At 32.8% G+C, this 19382-nt stretch overlaps 1 protein-coding gene across 1 annotated transcript in view; it reads left to right on the top strand.

Annotated features, from left to right (window-relative positions):
• Window positions 1-15851, top strand: part of LOC145254510 (uncharacterized) — a gene marked incomplete at its 5' end in the record, with an annotated part of 325476 nt that extends 309625 nt beyond the window's left edge. The window contains one exon of the mRNA XM_080113037.1: window positions 14912-15851. Coding sequence (XP_079969163.1) covers window positions 14912-15187 — 276 coding nt within the window. The remainder of the gene's footprint in view (window positions 1-14911) is intronic.
• Window positions 15852-19382: the final 3531 nt, after the last annotated feature.

Genomic DNA, 19382 nt, shown 5'->3' on the forward strand with positions numbered 1-19382 from the left:
ATGTCGGACGTCGGAAATTCATTGTAGCTAATTAGTATTGACAATTCTATTATTCTTTGAAGAAAAGGCGCTCTTCGCTTTGGAACTGACAACGCATCAAATCAACAATGAAATTCGAGACGAAAGCACAAAAGAAAAATGGCTGAAAAGAAAATGGCGGCCCAGCTCATTAAGTAAAGAAACAACGCGGATAATCGTCGCATCAGACTTCGATTCTTTTTTTCTCTCGGTTGTAAACTCCAATATAAACAAGTAAAAAAATTTCCCGACGAAATCCTTTTTCTCTTTTCTTCTTTATTCCTTCAGGAAAGGAATCGTAATTTACAACACAACTATAGATCTTGACAGCTTTCTTCAAGTGCTTGCAATAAATTGCATAACCAGTCCCATGGATATTGCTACGTTATGACTTCTTTCTGTAGCAGGTGGTTAGGAGAATAAACGAACCGATAACACTTGGTGTGGTATTAGCTCTGGGCGGTCGAAATGAAGTTAACAAGCAATATCAAGTTAATAAACGGTTCGGAAAATGGAAAAATGCATACAGCGCCTGATATTTCCAAATAGTCACCGTTCTGGTATTGACCAAACTTCTTGTCACTTGATGTCCGTTCGGTCTCTGGATACCCTCTGTAATGGTAGCTGCTCGTGTTAATATGCGGCAATAGTTGCGTAATCACCAACCACACCTCTCGTGAGTCAGCGCTGCTTGAGTCCAGTGGCAAGGAGGATTGCTTACGACTGTAAACTATGCCGAGATAAGCGAAGACTATATGCGGCACCGGGAAGTCCCAAATGGCCACCCATTTTAGTATTAACAAGGCTCAACGTTGCTTAACTTAAGTGGTCTAACGAGAACTAGTGTGTTAATGTGATTACACACACACACACACACACACACACACATATATATATATATATATATATATATATATATATATATATATATATATATATATATATATTAGATTTTATAGTCTGTCTTTTTGTCCCTTCGTTTCAGTTTTTCTCGGAAAATACTGGACGATCTAGCTTATATTGTGAATGGACTTTTATGATAGGGTGCAGCGAACTAAGAATTATGGTATCCGTTCAATGCAGGTAGGGATTAATAGGGATCAGTAACCACAATAAAACATTTACTCTACAATTTTGATATAATGCATTCATTCTAAGTTAACGTATTATAGCTTTTGCCTGTTTTTAATAGGCTAAAAGACTAGTATACATATATATATATATAATATATAAAGCTGAATGTGTGTGTGTATGTGTGTGGTCACGAATAGACTCCTATATGGTTGACTATTTAAAAAAACTGATTACTTATAATGATAGAAGATGTATCGAGACACAGGAATGGGTATGTCTGATCCTGCAGAACGGTGGTTCATTAAAATTGTGGGGTCTGCGTTCGCGCCTGGTCCACAAAGTATGAAATAAAAAAATTTAAAAATTCAACAAAAAACGTTTACAAGTGCTTTTGATGTAGATGTACATAAGAATACTTTGATAAGTATATTTTAACTTAAATAGGGATGGTATAATAAAATTGTGGGGTTTGCATTCGCGCCTGGCCTTCATAGAATGGAAATAGGCATAAACTTTAATAAAGACTTTTCATATCTATCTGCGTAAGTATACTTGTATAATTATGTTTCAGTTTGAAGAAATATGGTATAATAAAATTATGGGGTTTTCGTTCGCGCCTGACCTCTATAGAATGTAAATATATCACAAAGTTTAACAAGGTTCTTTAATATAGATCAACAGAATATTGTGATAAGTGTTTCAGTATGAACAGGTATGGTATAATAAATTATGGGGTTTATCTATTTAATTTTTACTTTCATCATATTTTGCTTTGGTTTTGATACCCCAAAATTCGAAGCTATCTCTTTACAACCCTTCCTTTTTATAACCTATCATACTTTCATAAATCAGAGTCCATTTTCTGTAGGCTGTTTTTGAACCCAGTCAAGGACGGGTACTTTTGCTAGTATATATATATATATATATATATATATATATATATATATATATATATATATATTGCTTAGTCGTAAAATACGCTTAAATATGATGTTTTAATAGTGACAGATTTTGCATTTATTATTATAAAACAAATTTTCTATTACTTATTATATTGTACCCAATATATATATATATATATATATATATATATATATATATAATTTAAAGGAGATTAGACTAATAGTCTAAAGAGCTAAGTGTATTTTAATGTAACAGTGAAATTACTAGTTTAATTAAAATACAGGAAATGCTCGTTGTAATTTAGATATATAATAAGCTCGATAGTTAAATGTCCTAGAGTTAATTCAATATTAAGTAATGTGATTTAATTAAATTAAAAATTAGTTTCATAAGAAGGAACAACAACAAAGTCAATTATCTGTACGATCGTTTCGGAAATCCGTGCTATATATATATATATATATATATATATATATATATATATATATATATATATATATATATATATATATATATATATATAGTAATCATAGTTCAGTGCCATCATTTGGAATCGAAACAAAAGCATTCAGTGTTCCAACCATAGTCGTTATTTACAGCATCAGGTTTCGCCGTTACCGTTTTAGCTATCGCCAGTTGGGTAAAGAGGTTAAAAATAAAGCGACTATAAACTTTTATATGATTTTATAATTTTTTTCATTGTGACCCTATGACAGCTACTTGTACAGACTAAAAACAAATTCGAAAGAGTTTCCAATGTCCAAATGCACTATATATTCAGTTTTAAGTCTATAGATCAAATATTCAGAAAGTAGTTTAATAGAGACGTTTCACACACACACACACACACACACTCCGACAAGGTCACTAATATATATATATATGTATGTATGCATACATATATTTTTTTAGAAGGAAGTCACCACTTACCAAGGCCCGGAGGCCACTCGGGGATAAGGGTTATTGTACAGTAATCAATGGGATAATATCATAATAATCGTTAGTAATGGAGATTTGATAAAGTGTCTTACTTAAGGAAGCGGTTCAAAAGGAACTTGTTTATGTTGGACTTGAAGACATCCAAGTTGTAGTCAGGTGGGGAAACAGGCAAACGGAAGAGAGTTTCACAGGCGTGCACTTCTAAGAAAGAAGCTTTGTTCATGGAATCTACGTTTTGATTTAGGCACAGATAAAGAATAGGGAAAATTAATGAAAGTGGTTTCAGCTAGACGGGTGTTTTTCGTGAAAGATTGGCGAGGGGGACCAGAGATTGAAGCTCAGACGAGCACTTCCCATGGAAATAACGATAAAACAACGACAGGCTTGCAACATCCCTTCTGTGGAAGAGAGGTTGCAGGGAAGAGAAAACGGCATCCCCCACTAAGCTACTAAGTCTATTTTGTACTCTCTCAATGCATGATAGGCTGTTTTAGCAGGTCCTGCCCAGATGTGGCAGCAGTACTCCATCCTTGAACGTACTTAGCTTTTATATAGATAGAGAATTGCATCAGTAGTGAGATATCTTCTGGGGCGGTAGAAGGATCCCACCATTTTCTCAGCGACCTTGGCAACATAGTTGATGTACGTATTCCATTTCAGATCAAGAGTAAAGGTCAAACCCAGAAGCTTGTCAAAACATGGAGCCTTGCCTAGACGGGAGCAATCTATTTCAATGTATGCCAGATGGGGATCAGAGCGTTGATGGTGTAAAGATAGAAGCTTGGTTTTTGATGCATTAAAGGTAACCAGCCATCTCTTCCCCCATTGTACCATTTGCTCTAGATCAGAGGAGAGAGAATCAGAGAGAACTTTCTCATTTACGGCCATTGATGTGTTGCCATAGATAGTCGTGTCATCAGCATAAATGTCAACGAATGATTTAAGTATGTGTTTAGGGAGATCATTGATGTAGATCTGGAAGAGAGTTGGGCCTAGGATAGATCCTTGAGGGACACCAGAATTAATACTGTGGGCTTCTGATTTCTGCCCATCAACCACTACTCTTATGAGCCTATCAGAGAGAAATGACTTAATAATTGAGAAAAGATTTCCAGTTATACCGTAGCTGGAAATCTTGTGAAGTAGGCCTTTATGCCATACCTTATTAAAGGTCTTTGATATGAGAAGAGCAATTTCCCTTGAAAGGAAGCATTTGTCAAGAGATTCACTAATCCTATGAGATATAACCGTTAGCACATCTGCTATACATCTAGCAGAACGGAAACCATATTGCATGTCACTAAGAAGGTTATTTCTTCTGAGGGGGTTGACTACTTACTCATGACACACAGGAGACTTATTGGTCTGTATTGAGAGGGAGATAACCGATCACCTGAATTCTTAAATGCAGGGCATACTGATGAGGTTTTCCAGGGTATTGGAAAGCACTTCTCCTTAAGGCAACGCTTAAACAGTTTTGTAAGTATGGGGGCAAGTTCTGGTTGAAGCTTTTTCAACACTATAATTGGAATACCGTCAGGGCCAGTTGATTTACTGTTTTTGATAAGCTTGGCTACATCACGCACAGATATTTGTATGTTGCATAGCGTGTTGTCTGTTATAGAAGGAAATACGGGGAGTTGATGGGCTTCGTTAGTCGTAAATACGGGGAGTTGATGGGCTTCGTCGTAGTTAGAAAAGCATTTCATCCAAGGCATGAAAATTGTTAAACAAAATATTTTTACTATAGGCTTTAAAAATCAAGGTACAAGATTCAATTTGAAATTTATTTATCTTCAAAGTGCACTTTTATACATTTTACAAAGTAAGGTATAAAAATGTTATTTAAATTGAATCAAAAACTTACCTTAGATTTATTTTATGTAATGTACATTCTGTTGCACTATTAAAAAAATCATTGAAAATTTTATATCTATATCATTAATTGCTAGATGAAAGATAATGTTTTTAAAGTGCCCCAAAATGTACATTACATAAAATAAATCCAAGGTAATTTTTGATGCAATGTAAATTAAATTTTTATACCTAACTTTGTAAAATTTATTAAAGTGCACTTTGAAAATAAATAAATTTCAAATTGAATCTTGTATCTTTATTTTTAAAGCCTATAGTAAAAACATTTTGTTTAACAATTTTTATGTCTTAGATGAAATGCTTTTCTAACTTGTATTTTATCTTTTTAAGATTATATTTTAAAACTCTCAATCTCTCTATTTCAGTTTGTATTTCTCCTCGCACCACAACTCATTTTTGCCACCCCCTCTTTGTATTATTACAGGTCTGAATAAACTCTCTGTTTCAGTTTGTATTTCTCCTCACACACATCTTTTTTTGCAACTCCCTTTTTGTAATACAGATCTGAATAATGAGAAAATCTGAATTTTTTTAACAAAAATTTTAAAATAACTTTTTTAGATTAATTTTTTTTAACTTCTTTCAGAATAGAAAATCTCTAAAATTTACTAAGGAACATATTTCATATAGGTTTCATTAACAAATATTCAGTACATAACGAGAAAAATAGAGATGAAAATTTCAAAAGGACTGTATAACTGGTTACGCTCAATAGCAGTCCTCGCCAGCGAAAGTCTTTGTTATTGTTATTCTATTATTATCATTAATATTATTATTATTATTATTATTATTATTCGTGTACATTTCCCTACACAATAACTCTGTCAATGTTTAGTCTACAGACTCGAAATTTGATATACAGGTACTGAGATTTGGGAAAATCGATGTGATCCATTTTCGGCCAGAAATTTGGCTGTTAAGGGGTAAAAGTTCAACGATTTGACCTTTGAGAACTCTACCAAACTCTTCCAACAATTTTGGGTCTAAACACTTGAAATTTTAGATATAGGTTCCTTGGACATGGATCTAACTTAATAACTTGATTTGAGCCCAAAACAATAAATGTTAAGGGGTCATAATAGGGGTCAAAGTTAAAAGATTGACATTGCTAGTATATATATATATATATATATATATATATATATATATATATATATATATATTGTAGTCATCCATACAGTCCTGTTTCGTTGTATCATAACTCATTAGTGCCGCTAGACTAGCACCTCTCCCCTCTCCCAAGCCGATGATTGAACTTAGAATCATCGCATTGACAATTAGCACTTCTACTGATCGTCCACGGGAGCGGCGCCCGTGCTTAGACGTTTCATGCTAAATTCTACGAAACTATACCTGATGTGGAAACTATACATAAAAGATTAAGCGTAATAGTTTAATGAAACCAATCATCTATTAAGAAAAGCGTAAAAAATAATAATTAATGAACGCTCGTTTTTTAAATGATTATGCAAATTATTTAACCTTCATGAAGTTGCTCACATATCCACCACTGAGAATATTAAGAAGTTCGTTTTAAAAATTTTAAATAGAGAAAGTAGGCTTTTAATATCAATGTCAGAGCGGGAAGAAACTTAAGTTCACGGATAAAAACTTATATATATATATATATATATATATATATATATATATATATATATATATATATATATATATATATATATAAATATATATATATAAATAATTTATATATATATATATATATATATATATATATATATATATATATATATATATATATAGTGTATTTCATAAATTAGTAGAAAAAAACGAATAATATGCTTCATCGTATGTTTTACAATGGATAATATAAAATATCTGAAAGCTACAGGTACTTTTTAGTGTGCTGGTTTGTCATAGGTCTTGACATGGTGGTTCTTGGTAGAAAATGTTTTATATTTGCAGGCCGATAGCTCAGCATAATAATTAGATCACCTACGAAGTACTATAAATATTTGATAAAATCTTAAATGAATAAATTACTGCTAAAGTATTGGACTAGGTTGAAAAATATCATATGTATAGTTTATAAATTATGAAGCTAAAATATGAAAAAAAAATCTCAAAGATCTAGAATAAAGACAATATTTGTTAGGGTGCTTGAGGCAGTCATATTAAAAGGTGATTCGTACAAATATAAATTAGAGGTTTTAAGATAATTTTAGATGGAAGTATTTTAGAGGAATATTTATCTTATTTTTAATGCTAATGTTATTTATCTTATTAAATTCTAGCCAGTAAATATTAGGATTTAATTAAGAGGTCTTGGATGAATTGTATAGAATTTCAATTCTGCAGGTGAAAGGAAATTGCGGAACGGTACAGAAGATTAATTGTGGTTGAGCAAATCAAGTTTTTATTTCCATTCAGATTGTGGAAGGTAGCTAGAGGAATATTAATATGAATTGAAAATTATGAGTTAGAATGGTAGAAATAAGTGAGGGTTTAAATAGTGTTATATGTGTTGTGTAGCGGGTTCATAAGGGGACATGTATAACAGGGACTCATAATACATGAATAACGATGGTGATGATAATGAGAGAGACATGTATAACAGACTGAGATGATTCTTGTTAACACATATAGAGGGGGGAAACATTATTGATGATGGTGGGGAGGACACAATATTTGGAAGGGTTAAAAAGAGTCCGTTTATGGATGAGTATACAAAACATATTTTCATTTTCGGTTGTGACGACGCGAGACAAACAGTTACAAATTATTAATGATTTCTTTATTCCTTACCCGGCCGATTGGTGATATCAGGAATTCAAGCCTTTTCGACTCTATCACTGTGTGTAATCTGCTCCGATTATCTCATCCTCTCTAACTTCGAACCCTTGATTCAATTTCTTGAGAAATTACTTTGTTTATGACGTCAGAAGTCTACTGTCGACCAACGGAGCTATATCACGTTTTCCACATATGTCCATCAAAACACACTTTTGGCAACAAAGAATTTCCAATTTTAATTGTTCAATATCTAACCTATTTTTAATTTATAAACTCGTATTGTCCATTCTTTTGACTGATATATTAAATATCCGGTTATTCTAAAAGAATGGACAGTCGCTTTTTCCGACATAAATAATATTTAGCTATTTCGAAAAGAATTAACAATCGATGGAATTCCTACCAATTATCGATTATCTTTAACACTTGCCTGCAGGGTTCGATTCTAGCCTTTTCCTAATATTTTCACTTATCTGGTATATCTTCTTACTTACATGAGAAGGTGACAGCTCTTCTCATGTAACATATGTAGACGAATATAAGTGTTTAAATAATACTAAATGTTATTTTCTAAAAAATACCTCTCAAAAGCCAAGATTTGACATGTCGTCCATCCTGGGCCCAACTCTCTTCCTGATCTACATCAATGATCTCCCAAAACACATACTTAAATCATTCGTTGACATCTATGCTGATGACACGACCATCTATGGCAACACATCAAAAGCTGTAAATGACAAAGTTCTCTCTGATTCTCACTCCTCTGATCTAGAGTGCGTGATACAATGGGGAAGAGGTGGCTGGTTACTTTTAATGCATCTAAAACCAAGCTACTATCTTTACATCATCAACGCTCTGATCCCCATCTGGCATATATTGAAATGGATGGCTCTCGTCTAGGTAAGGCTCCATGTTTGGACAAGCTTCTGGGTTTGACCTTTACTCCTGATCTGAAATGGAACAAGTACATCAACTATGTTGCCAAGGTCGCTGGGAAAATGGTGGGATCCTTCTACCGCCCCAGTAGATATCTCACTATTGATGCAATTCTCTATCTATATAAAAGCCAAGTACGTCCAAGGATGGAGTACTGCTGCCATAGCTGACCAGGTGCTGCTAAAAACAGCCTATCATGCCTTGAGAGAGTACAAAATAGACTTCGTAACCTAGTGGAGATGCCCTTTGCTCTTTCCTGCAACCTCCCTCCCACAGAAGAGACGTTGCGAGCCTGTCTTTGTTTTATCCCTATTTCTATTGGAAGTGCTCGTCTGAGCTTCAATCTCTGGTCCCCCTCGCCAATCTTTCACGAAAAACACCCGTCTAGCTGAAACCACTGTCATTAATTTTATCCACTCTTTATCATGCCTAAATCAAAACGTAGATTCCATGAACAAAGCTTCTTTCTTAGAAGTGCACGCCTGTGAAACTCTCTTCCGTTTGCCTGTTTCCCACCTGGCTACAATTTGGATATCTTCAAGTCCAACATAAACAAATTCCTGATGAACCGCCCCCTTAAATAAGACACTTTATCAAATCTCCAATACTTACGATTACTACGATACTATCCCATTGATTACTGTACACGCAATAACCCTTATCCCCAGGTGGCTTCCGGGCCTTGATAAGTGGTGACCTCCATGTAAAAATATAAAATAAAATAAACACGTGTAATTTTGGGCATGTGAAAGAAGAACGATTTAAAACGAGAAATAATTTGGATACTAAAATCTCAAATATTTTTTTTTTGTGTCGACTCTTATTTTCTTTCTTTGTGTCCCTTAAAATGATTTAATGTATGTGCTAGATAACAAAATTATATTTAATATTTTTCTAATGACATTCCCCTGGGGAGATGAGCCTACATCGAAAACCCACGGATTAAAGAAATTACTTTGATTATTGTATTATTTATTCAAATAATAAATTTTTGTTTTGAAACATTATATTTTTCTGAATTAAATTTAAATATAAAAATATGTAAATATTTAATTTGTTCTCTCTTGTATTTGAGCAATTTTATTTGACTGGGATTGAAAAAATATATATATTACCCCCCCCCCCCCCAAAAAAAAAATATTTTGTAAGACTTGAAACCAGAAGATTCATTTGTATATATATATATATATATATATATATATATATATATATATATATATATATATATATATACTTGTTTATTGTTATATAAACATGGTCACATCCTGCTGCTACAAATAGCCACTTGTTTCAATCAAACAACAGATATCATCAGGCAGCGACTTGACTATTCAAAAGTTCAATGAATAATCTTATTAATAAGATTGTTCATTGAACTTTTGAATAGTCAAGTCGCTGCCTGATGATATCTGTTGTTTGATTGGAACAAGTGGCTATTTGTAGCAGCAGGATGTGACCATGTTAATATAACAATAAACAAGTATTATCAGCTCTTTTTATTGAGCACTATCTAACAACCTCGTTGAATTCATTAGTCCATTACTTTTGAATAAAAAACCCCGAGTATATATATATATATATATATATATATATATATATATATATATATATATATATATAATTATTTTTTAATATAATAATTAAATACCTACAGACACTAGTGTTTCATCCTTTCAGGATTCTTCAGTGCAGGGTGTCACGATTAACACCAGCCGAACGCTTCGAACCCCACAACACGAGACATCTCTGGCTCGATTAGCGGAGACCGTATCCATTCGGCTACCATTAACCGCGTGAAACAGCGTTGAATTTTAAACATTTTAATTTTTAAATGTTCATTACGTCAGTCAGAGAGTGATCTAATCGTTATACGATGATCTATGCATAAGAGCTAAATTCACCGACTTTAATTCAACTGAAAGTGCTCAACGATAAGAAATGAATTACTTAAAGGGGCTGTCATAATTATTTTTTTTTTATATAATAATTAAATACCTACAGACACTAGTGTTTCATCCTTTCGGGAATCTTCAGTGCAGGGTGTCACGATTAACACCAGCCGAACGATTCGAACCCCGCAACACGAGACATCTTTAGCTTGATTAGCGGAGACCGTATATATATAAATGATCTTGTCTGTCTGTGTGACAAATGGTCTTTACCAATCCCCTCGGTCAATTTTTTGTATACATTCTTGAAACTTGGTGAATGAGGTATTTAAACCTGTGGAACAAATTTGGTTATCGTTTAGTCGATAAAGATAGCTCCTAAGGGGGTGAAAATTTAAAAAAGACTGAAGCTTAGAAGGCATAAGTTGACTTAAAGTGCCTTTCCACGCATGCGCAAATATACATTTGTAGGTTAATAAAAAAAAAAGTTATCAATTATAATATCTGTAGGCAACCCGGGATTTCATTGTTACGGACAAGTCTTTTCGAGTTTGAAAACTTCTATGAGTCCGCTTCAAATCCTTAGCAAACGAAAACAAATAATGAAATGAAACAAGGAAAACAATACTGTTCACCGTTTGTAAAGAGGCGGTGTCTTTTTTTAACTTTCCCTTTATGGGAGAAATTTTCTATTTACGATGGCTGGCGGTATTGACTATTTCTTATTTAATTATAACTTAATCTTATTTAATTATAACTTATTATTTATTACGGAAGTCATTCATTTATTTTATGTATTTTGATTCAGAGGTATCAGTTAAAATTTTATTAATTCATTATTAAACCTAATATTAAAAATATAAACCTGCACGGTTTTATTTTATGGAGCCATGCCATTATATGTGTCCATGTGATCATCTGTTTTTAATTGTATATTTAAAGTGTATTAACATTATTAATAGATTTATGTATTGTTTTTATTTATTTTTTTAAGGGTGTTTATTATTGTGACCTTAGGAAAGGGTTATAAAGAAAGGCACGAACAACGGGTTTAGGTAGAAAAGAATATATTGTACAAGATAGTGAATACAAAAAAATGGCTGTCGTTCTGCATCGGATCGCGATAATTCCCCCACCGCAAAGAAATATAACACAAGGTGGGAAGCTGGGAAAATGGGATAACGCCCTAAGAGAGGGAATATTCTGGCCCTGCAAAATAAGTCCTTGATGAAGGCGCCTCACTCAACAAGCGATAAACTCGCTTCTTCTAAAAGCTGGAAAGCAAGGCCTGGGAGGGTGGTTCTCCTAGAGCTACTAAAAACATATGTATGATTCCGACATCAAAAAGCCTTCCGTAATGGCCAAGCTTTTGTTGAACTGATTGTCGAACACTTCGATGTCAGAGTCGCGATAATTCCGCAGGAAATTATTAGACGAGGTTTTTTATAAAGATTAGAAGAGTTCATTACAAATGAATGGCCATAATATTTATATTTGACTTTTAAATGTCTTATTATATATGTATTGTTTGGATCCATCGAACTACTGTTCTCATCTTGAGTGAGATTTTCACAACGTTTCCGTCGATGTAACCTCCGATCTTCTTTAGGTGTATCTTGCCGAACTCGGAAATATTTCTGTAGAACTCGGGAATTTTGACAAAATTTCGAGCGGAACCCTTTATTTACTTCACGGGGCTAGCGGGCTCAGTGGTTAAAGTACTTGAAAAAATCAATTGTAAAAAGTGATATTCTCCAGACGGTTGAAGGTTCAATCCTCAATGTGGGCGACTGAAAAATACAATTGTGAGTTACTTAGGACCTCTATCCAGTCACGGCTGACTGAACAAGAGCATGCTACCCCTGTGAAGTAAATAAAGAGTTCCACTCGAAATTCCCGAGTTGGACAGAAACATTTTCGAGTTCGACAAGATACATCTAAAGAAGGTCAGAGGTTACATCGACCGAAACGTTGTGAAAATCACACTCAAGATGAGAACAGTAGTCCAATGAATCCAAATAATACGAATAACCAATCCTCATCTCGAAAATTCAGAAACGGCTTATTATATATTATATATTTATGTTTTTTGTTTTATTTTACTTCAGTCGAAGTTCTCAGAAATCAAGGGGCCCACAACCAGGGGCTAACACTTGAAGTCTATATGAGATCCATAGATATTCGAATGTTCCATTTAAGTTCTTTATTTCTCAAACACTGAGTTAGTAAAGAAGTTGAGAACATAATTTTCCTTTCCCCAATTAACCAGTTTCATACGTTGTAGTATATCTTTTGTTTTGGTCTTTTGGTATTACTGGATTCCAGGACAAGAATTTATCTAGTCTGGTGGAGTATCCAGATTCGTGCTATTACTTGAGGTAATATCACTTGGAGAAGGTACACCATTCCTCGGAAAAGCTGTGGGATAACCATAGTGAGGAGATCTTATTTGGGCAGCGAATACAAAATGTGATTTTGAATATTTGGTCAGGGTTAACTTCTATGGAAAAAGTATCCTCATGCCAGATTGTTCTGACAGACCACTGTACAGAGAGACCTTAGACACTCGAGGATAGTGTCTAGTAGGCATCGTTAATCATGTGATTTCTGAAGTCGTTAGGCTGACATAGGAATGCAGAGTTTATGACTAGTGAAAAAAGGAAGAGTTCCTTCCAGAACAAAGTGTTGATTGAATAGTTTTAATAATGATGAATGAGCCTAGATGGATTTAACTTATACTCAAGACGCTATCATGTGAATGTGTATATACACTGCTGATCAAAAATTTAAGATCACTTAAAAATCTTTTTTAAAAAAACATTTTTTAAGGATAGATTTTAAACTCTTCCGATTCTAGGTTACCAATGCTACAATCTAAAAGGTTATGGAAACTACATTCCAAAGATTTTTTTTAATTTATATTTTTATTAAATTAGGCTTTTTACACATGATCCAAATTATTAGACCAGAAACAACAATTCTATTAAATTGTACAAAAAGTGTATGAAAAGTGTATGAAAACATTCAACAATCAAACTTAATAATGAGTTCTACCTCCACTGCTTTTGATGACCTCAAAAATTCTTTGGGGCATGCTAGAAATAAGGGGTTCCATTTAAGGTGTGGGGGATCCTGCTTCAGTTTCTGAAGATGGCTTCACGAAGTTCATTTTTTGTTGAATATTGTTTGCCATTTCGATAAACCTCTCTTGTTATCCATCCCCAAACATTTTCAATTGGGTTCAAGTCCGGCGAGCATGCACGATGTCCCAAGACATTGACTCCATAGAAAGCTCAAGGTCCGTCTTGCAGTGTGGATTGCAGCATTATCCTGTTGGAATAATCATCCATCCCTATACAAACGATGATCCTCCATCATCAAAGATGCTTTTTGTAGCATGCTAACATAACCAGCCGTCAAAGCAAGAACTAATGCTATGAGGAGTATCTCGCCCGATGTGACAACAGTACTCCCTCTTAGAACTTAGAACGTATCTGACTCGTAATTTTTTTTTCTTCTAATCACCCAAACAAGGCATACATCCACTCATACATGAAAGGGGCCACTGTAATTTAGGGTCACATTTATAGGGCACATCCGAAGTCCGAAGTTGTGCAGTAATATTTTGGTCATATTATATTTAAATTTCTGGAGCTTAATACAGTTGACGAAGAGGAAGCATTAAAGAGGATTCTAAACGTAAGCGATTTTAGAAAAGAAAGTATTAAGAGTAGAATGTTTCCCGGCATCTAGAAACTGCTACAATAAAAGTGGAAGTGTTTTACTAGGTTTATCGAGGTATTTACGTTCAGAAGTACAGATGCATTATGTTCATCAGAGCTCACTCTAAGCTAGCCATAAGCCTAACCCTAACTCTAAACCTAAGCCTTAAGCTAACCCGAAACCTAATCCCAAGCCTAACCCAAAACTAACACTAAACCTAACCCTAAACCTAATCCTTAACATAAACTTAACCCTAAACTTAAACTTAACCCTAAACAAGCCTAATCCTAGCCCTAACCCTAAGCCTGAACCCATAACCTAACTCTAAACCTAAACCTAACATTAGCCCTAAGTCTAAATCTAACCCTAAGCCTAACATTAAGCCTAAACCCTAAACCTAATCGTAAGCCTAACCCTAAACCTAATTCTAACCCTAAATCTAAGCCTAACCCTTACTCTAAGCTTAACCCTAAGTCTAAACCGAAGCCGAACCATAAGCCTAACACTAAGACTAAACGATGAACCCAAGTCTAACCTTAAGAATAACCTTAAAACCTAACGTTACCTTAACACTAACGATATCCCTAAAATCCGCTCATAACCCTCACCCCAACCTCAATCATAAGACTAACGCTAGTCCCCGTTCATCAGCGTTTTATAAATTGGCGATTGCTACTCACCTATACCTTCCAATCCGGAGTCAGATACTTTGTAGTATTATAAATGCTCAAGTTTATTTTACCTTGGCTTGTTTCTTGATCTATATCAAATATACAAAAAAAAACTTTTCTTTCTCATTTCAGTATCGGACGTGTGCTGAAGGTTGTTGCCCACATGAATACTGTGCCTATCATCGGATCTGCTACCCGAAAATCCACTGTCACTTCGGCTGCCCAGACGGCTCCTGTCAGCACGGGGTATGCCTCCCCGATCCGCCATGCCAGAAACGCGCCTGCGCCATGGGTAACAGCTGTAGCATGAACTTCAATCTTGGCTACAACACATGCCAGTACAATCTGGACATTGGCAGCACCCTCTGCGTCGACAGATACGGCCACGCTGTCACCAACGCACCTTGACGTCTGCAGTCCCTTCCACGTGACGGAAGTGACCCGTTTAGGTCGATAACGGCGTCAGAACTTGTGTTGTATATGTGTGAATGCGACTCAGAGTTATGTAAGTAAACATGAACTGGAAGGGCCAGTTGGGTCCTAAAAGTCGACGAATGACTGACAGAAAGAACGAAATGAATCACCATCACCACCAAGAAGAATTTAGCCATCGTACACATTTTAAAAGTTCACAAACTTTCACGATTTTAATAGTATATACATCAAAAAAAATATTTTATTAAAACGAAAGATTAACAAAAAAAGATCACATAAACAATTGGAAAAATTAGATAAATTACTACGAATGTACAGGAAGAAATTCTGCATTCTTCCTACACACATTGTCGCGAATGTAGCATTCTACACTCACAATAACATCATATACATTGCCTTTTAATAAAGGCAGTAGAAAGTGCATCTTGCGTTTACTTTCGGCAGTCTCGTAACTCTCGCTATCCTAATTTCATCCTTTAGTCCTCACGTTCCATGAGCGATGTTTCAGACAAAGAATAGCGAATTGCTGCTTTCTGGATCAGATCGTATTCCATTTAACACCATTTTTTCAGCTTGAATTGGTATTTTTAAGCTCCTTACATGAAGTAGCTTCATGCCTTGTCTGAAATGATTTCCATTTAAAAATATATATATATATATATATATATATATATATATATATATATATATATTCATTATATTTATCAAAGAGGGATATAGAATTTGTTACCATACAGATGTAGAATGTGACATTCGTCAAAATTTATATATATATATATATATATATATATATATATATATATATATATATATATATAAACAGCCCCAGAATGGACTCCTATCAAAGCAGAACAAAATTCAGTAAAATAAGTTTGTATTGCTTATATATTCGACTATGTCAAACATTTTCCATATAGCAAAAAAGTATATTTCAGTAAAAAAATGTATTTAAATTTATGAGTAAAGGAGACACCACTTTATTTATATATATATATATATATATATATATATATATATATATATATATATATATATATATATATATCATTAGTAAACAATCCCAATACCACACGTATATTTATATAATATATCTGTGGTATTTGAATTGTTTACAAAATTTATATATGCTCTGAAAGTGCGAATCCATTTTTATTGAGCTTAAATAATTCTGGCAATTTTTTAAACACAACTTTATTGAATATATACATTGAAAGTAAATATCTTTTATTTGCAATATATATATATATATATATATATATATATATATATATATATGAACACGTATATGTGTGTGTCAAAAGACATAAAAATAAATCCATGAACATATCTTGTGGCTAAGACCATTGAAAAGGGATGGATCTGTGTTTTATGTGTAAGACAATGATTATTAATACCGACAAAGAAAGACTAATTAAAAAAAGAAACATTATTTCTGCAAAAAAGAAACATTATCTCCGAAAAAAGAAAGAAACAATATTTCAAAAAAGGAAAAAGAAAAATTATTTCGATCAAAAAGAAAGATTATTTTCGAAAAGTAGAAAATTATACTCAAAGTTCCGAACAAATGAATGAGCAAAAAAAAAAAGATAAAGCGGCTTAACACGAAAGGGGGGAAGAGATGGAAAAAGCGAAAGATGAAGAGACAAATAAAACGAAAGAGGAGCAAAGATCAATAAGGCGACTGATTTTGTTTAGATCGCCTTGCTAGCTATCGGACGTGGAAAAATGTTTTATTTAGCTGCGCTGCGGTTTGAACAAATAATAGACTGTGTTTCAGAAATTCTGTTATTAGTTGTGTGTTAAATCGTTTTTAATGAGCTGTACATGATGAGGACGAAACAGCACAGTCTCCATTTCAGGAAAAAAATGTAGTTTTCAAGCACGAAATGTTTTAGATTAAAAATAGTTTTGGAAAATATATTTTTTATTTAACCGAAAAGCACATACATACGCAAACACGAACAAAAGCACACCAACGTACACATACATGTACACACGCACATAAATACATGCATATATATATAATAAATCGCATATATATATATATATATATATATATATATATATATATATATATATATATATATATCAAATTTTAGTCATTCAATGAATTTAAAAATTTATGACGTGAAATATTTGAGTTTTATATCAAAGATTTTTATTGTTCTATGTAAGACAAAGAATACATTAGAAATATTTTAACTCCTTATCCTATAGTATTTCGATATCTACCGTCTATTCAGAGTAGAAAATATTAGCAAATAGTTATAATGGTTTACACCTTATTTGCTAAAGTCAGTGAGACATGGAAAATCACGATTAAAAATTGATTGAGTAATTAAAAGTCATAGATTAAGGGAAGTTAAAGCAAAAGAGATAAAAGTTTACATCAAAATTGCATGGATTAGATGTAAACTTTTGTATCCTTTTCTTCCCTTACTTTATGACTTTTAATTACTAAATCAATTTTTAATTATAACTGTTTTCTAATAGTGTCTCCTCTGAAGAGATAGTAGACATCGAAATCCTATAGGATAAGGAGTTAAAATATTTCTAATGTATTCTTTGTCTTACAGAGAATAATAAAAATCTTTGATATGAAACTCATTTCACGTCATAAATTTTTAAATTCATTGAATGACTAACATTTTATTTATTTGCTCTATCTTGTATATGGAGCAATTCTTATTCAGGTGGGATAATACTTATAGAATATTACTGCCAGTAATATCTTGTAAATCTTATAATCACAGGTTTCCATACCAGCTGATTGTTGGATAATTTTATTCTAAAGTATATATATATATATATATATATGTGTGTGTGTGTGTGTGTATATGTGTATGTATATATATGTATATATGTATGTATGTATATATATATATATATATATATATATATATATATATATATATAATAAAAAGAGAGCTATCTTAACAGTTTAATATTTTAAGAGCAGGCAGAGCAAAAAGATGTCACGTCATGCCATATAAATTTGAAATATGTTGTTAGACTTCATTCCAATCTTCTTATAATTTGCATTGAAATTATATATATATATAAATATATATATATATATATACATATATATATATATATATATATATATATATATATATATATATATATATATATATATATATATATATATATATATATATATTAATATAGACACATGGGCTACCAATAAGCTTTGGATGAGAGGGTTCACTGTGTAACTGCAATAGCCTCCTTTAATTATTATCCTGAGATTCTGATGCATATGTATATATATGTGTGTGTGTGTGTGTGTGTGTGTGTGTGTGTGTGTGTGTGTGTGTGTGTGTGTGTGTGTGTGTGTGTGTGTGTGTGTGCTGATTTGAAACTTGGTTTCACGTTCAACCTCACCGAATGTAAAATTCATTTAAATATCAAAAAACTATTGAGCTATAAATATATGTTAGGTGTCATATTTTCGGCTTGAGGGCTCAATGTATTTTAGGTATAGAGTAAATATTTATAGATAAATAGTAAAACCTTCATACATATCAAGCAATACATGTAAGGAAGCTTACTGAGCCTTAAATTATTCTCTGTCATGTGTTAACCATATATATATATATATATATATATATATATATATATATATATATATGTGTGTGTGTGTGTGTGTGTGTGTATATATATATATATATATATATATAATCGAGATAAGACACTGATTAGAAATCAGATGAAAAATCCTGATAGATATTACTTTAAGTAATACTTTCAGTGCGATCCTAGCCAAAAAGGAGAAGCTCAATATTTAAGCATAGAGCAATATATAAATTTAGTGGTTATATTTAAATACTGAAAAAACAACATATAGACACATATATTCGAATTAAGAATTTATTGTTTGACAAAAGGAATATATAGAAGGGGTTATGTTGATTTCCTTAATCCATGGATTTTCAATCATCAGAGGAAATGAAATGCGGTTAGCAAAATGTTCAGCTTTGAATGGACACTTATTTTGCTTTTCAGCACAAATATTGAAAATAGTTTTTTAAGTGGTGAATGATAATTATACGGAAATAATTATAGGAAAAGGGAATTTGATACAACCTGGGTTGTCCATTATCGGAAGGAGTACAATGTCTTCCGGGGTTATAAATCCAGGTAGGTAGAATATTGGTCCAGGGGA

This window comes from Euprymna scolopes, chromosome 30 (genome assembly GCF_053919585.1).
Source record: "Euprymna scolopes isolate OS-2025 chromosome 30, ASM5391958v1, whole genome shotgun sequence".
NCBI lineage: Eukaryota > Metazoa > Mollusca > Cephalopoda > Sepiida > Sepiolidae > Euprymna > Euprymna scolopes.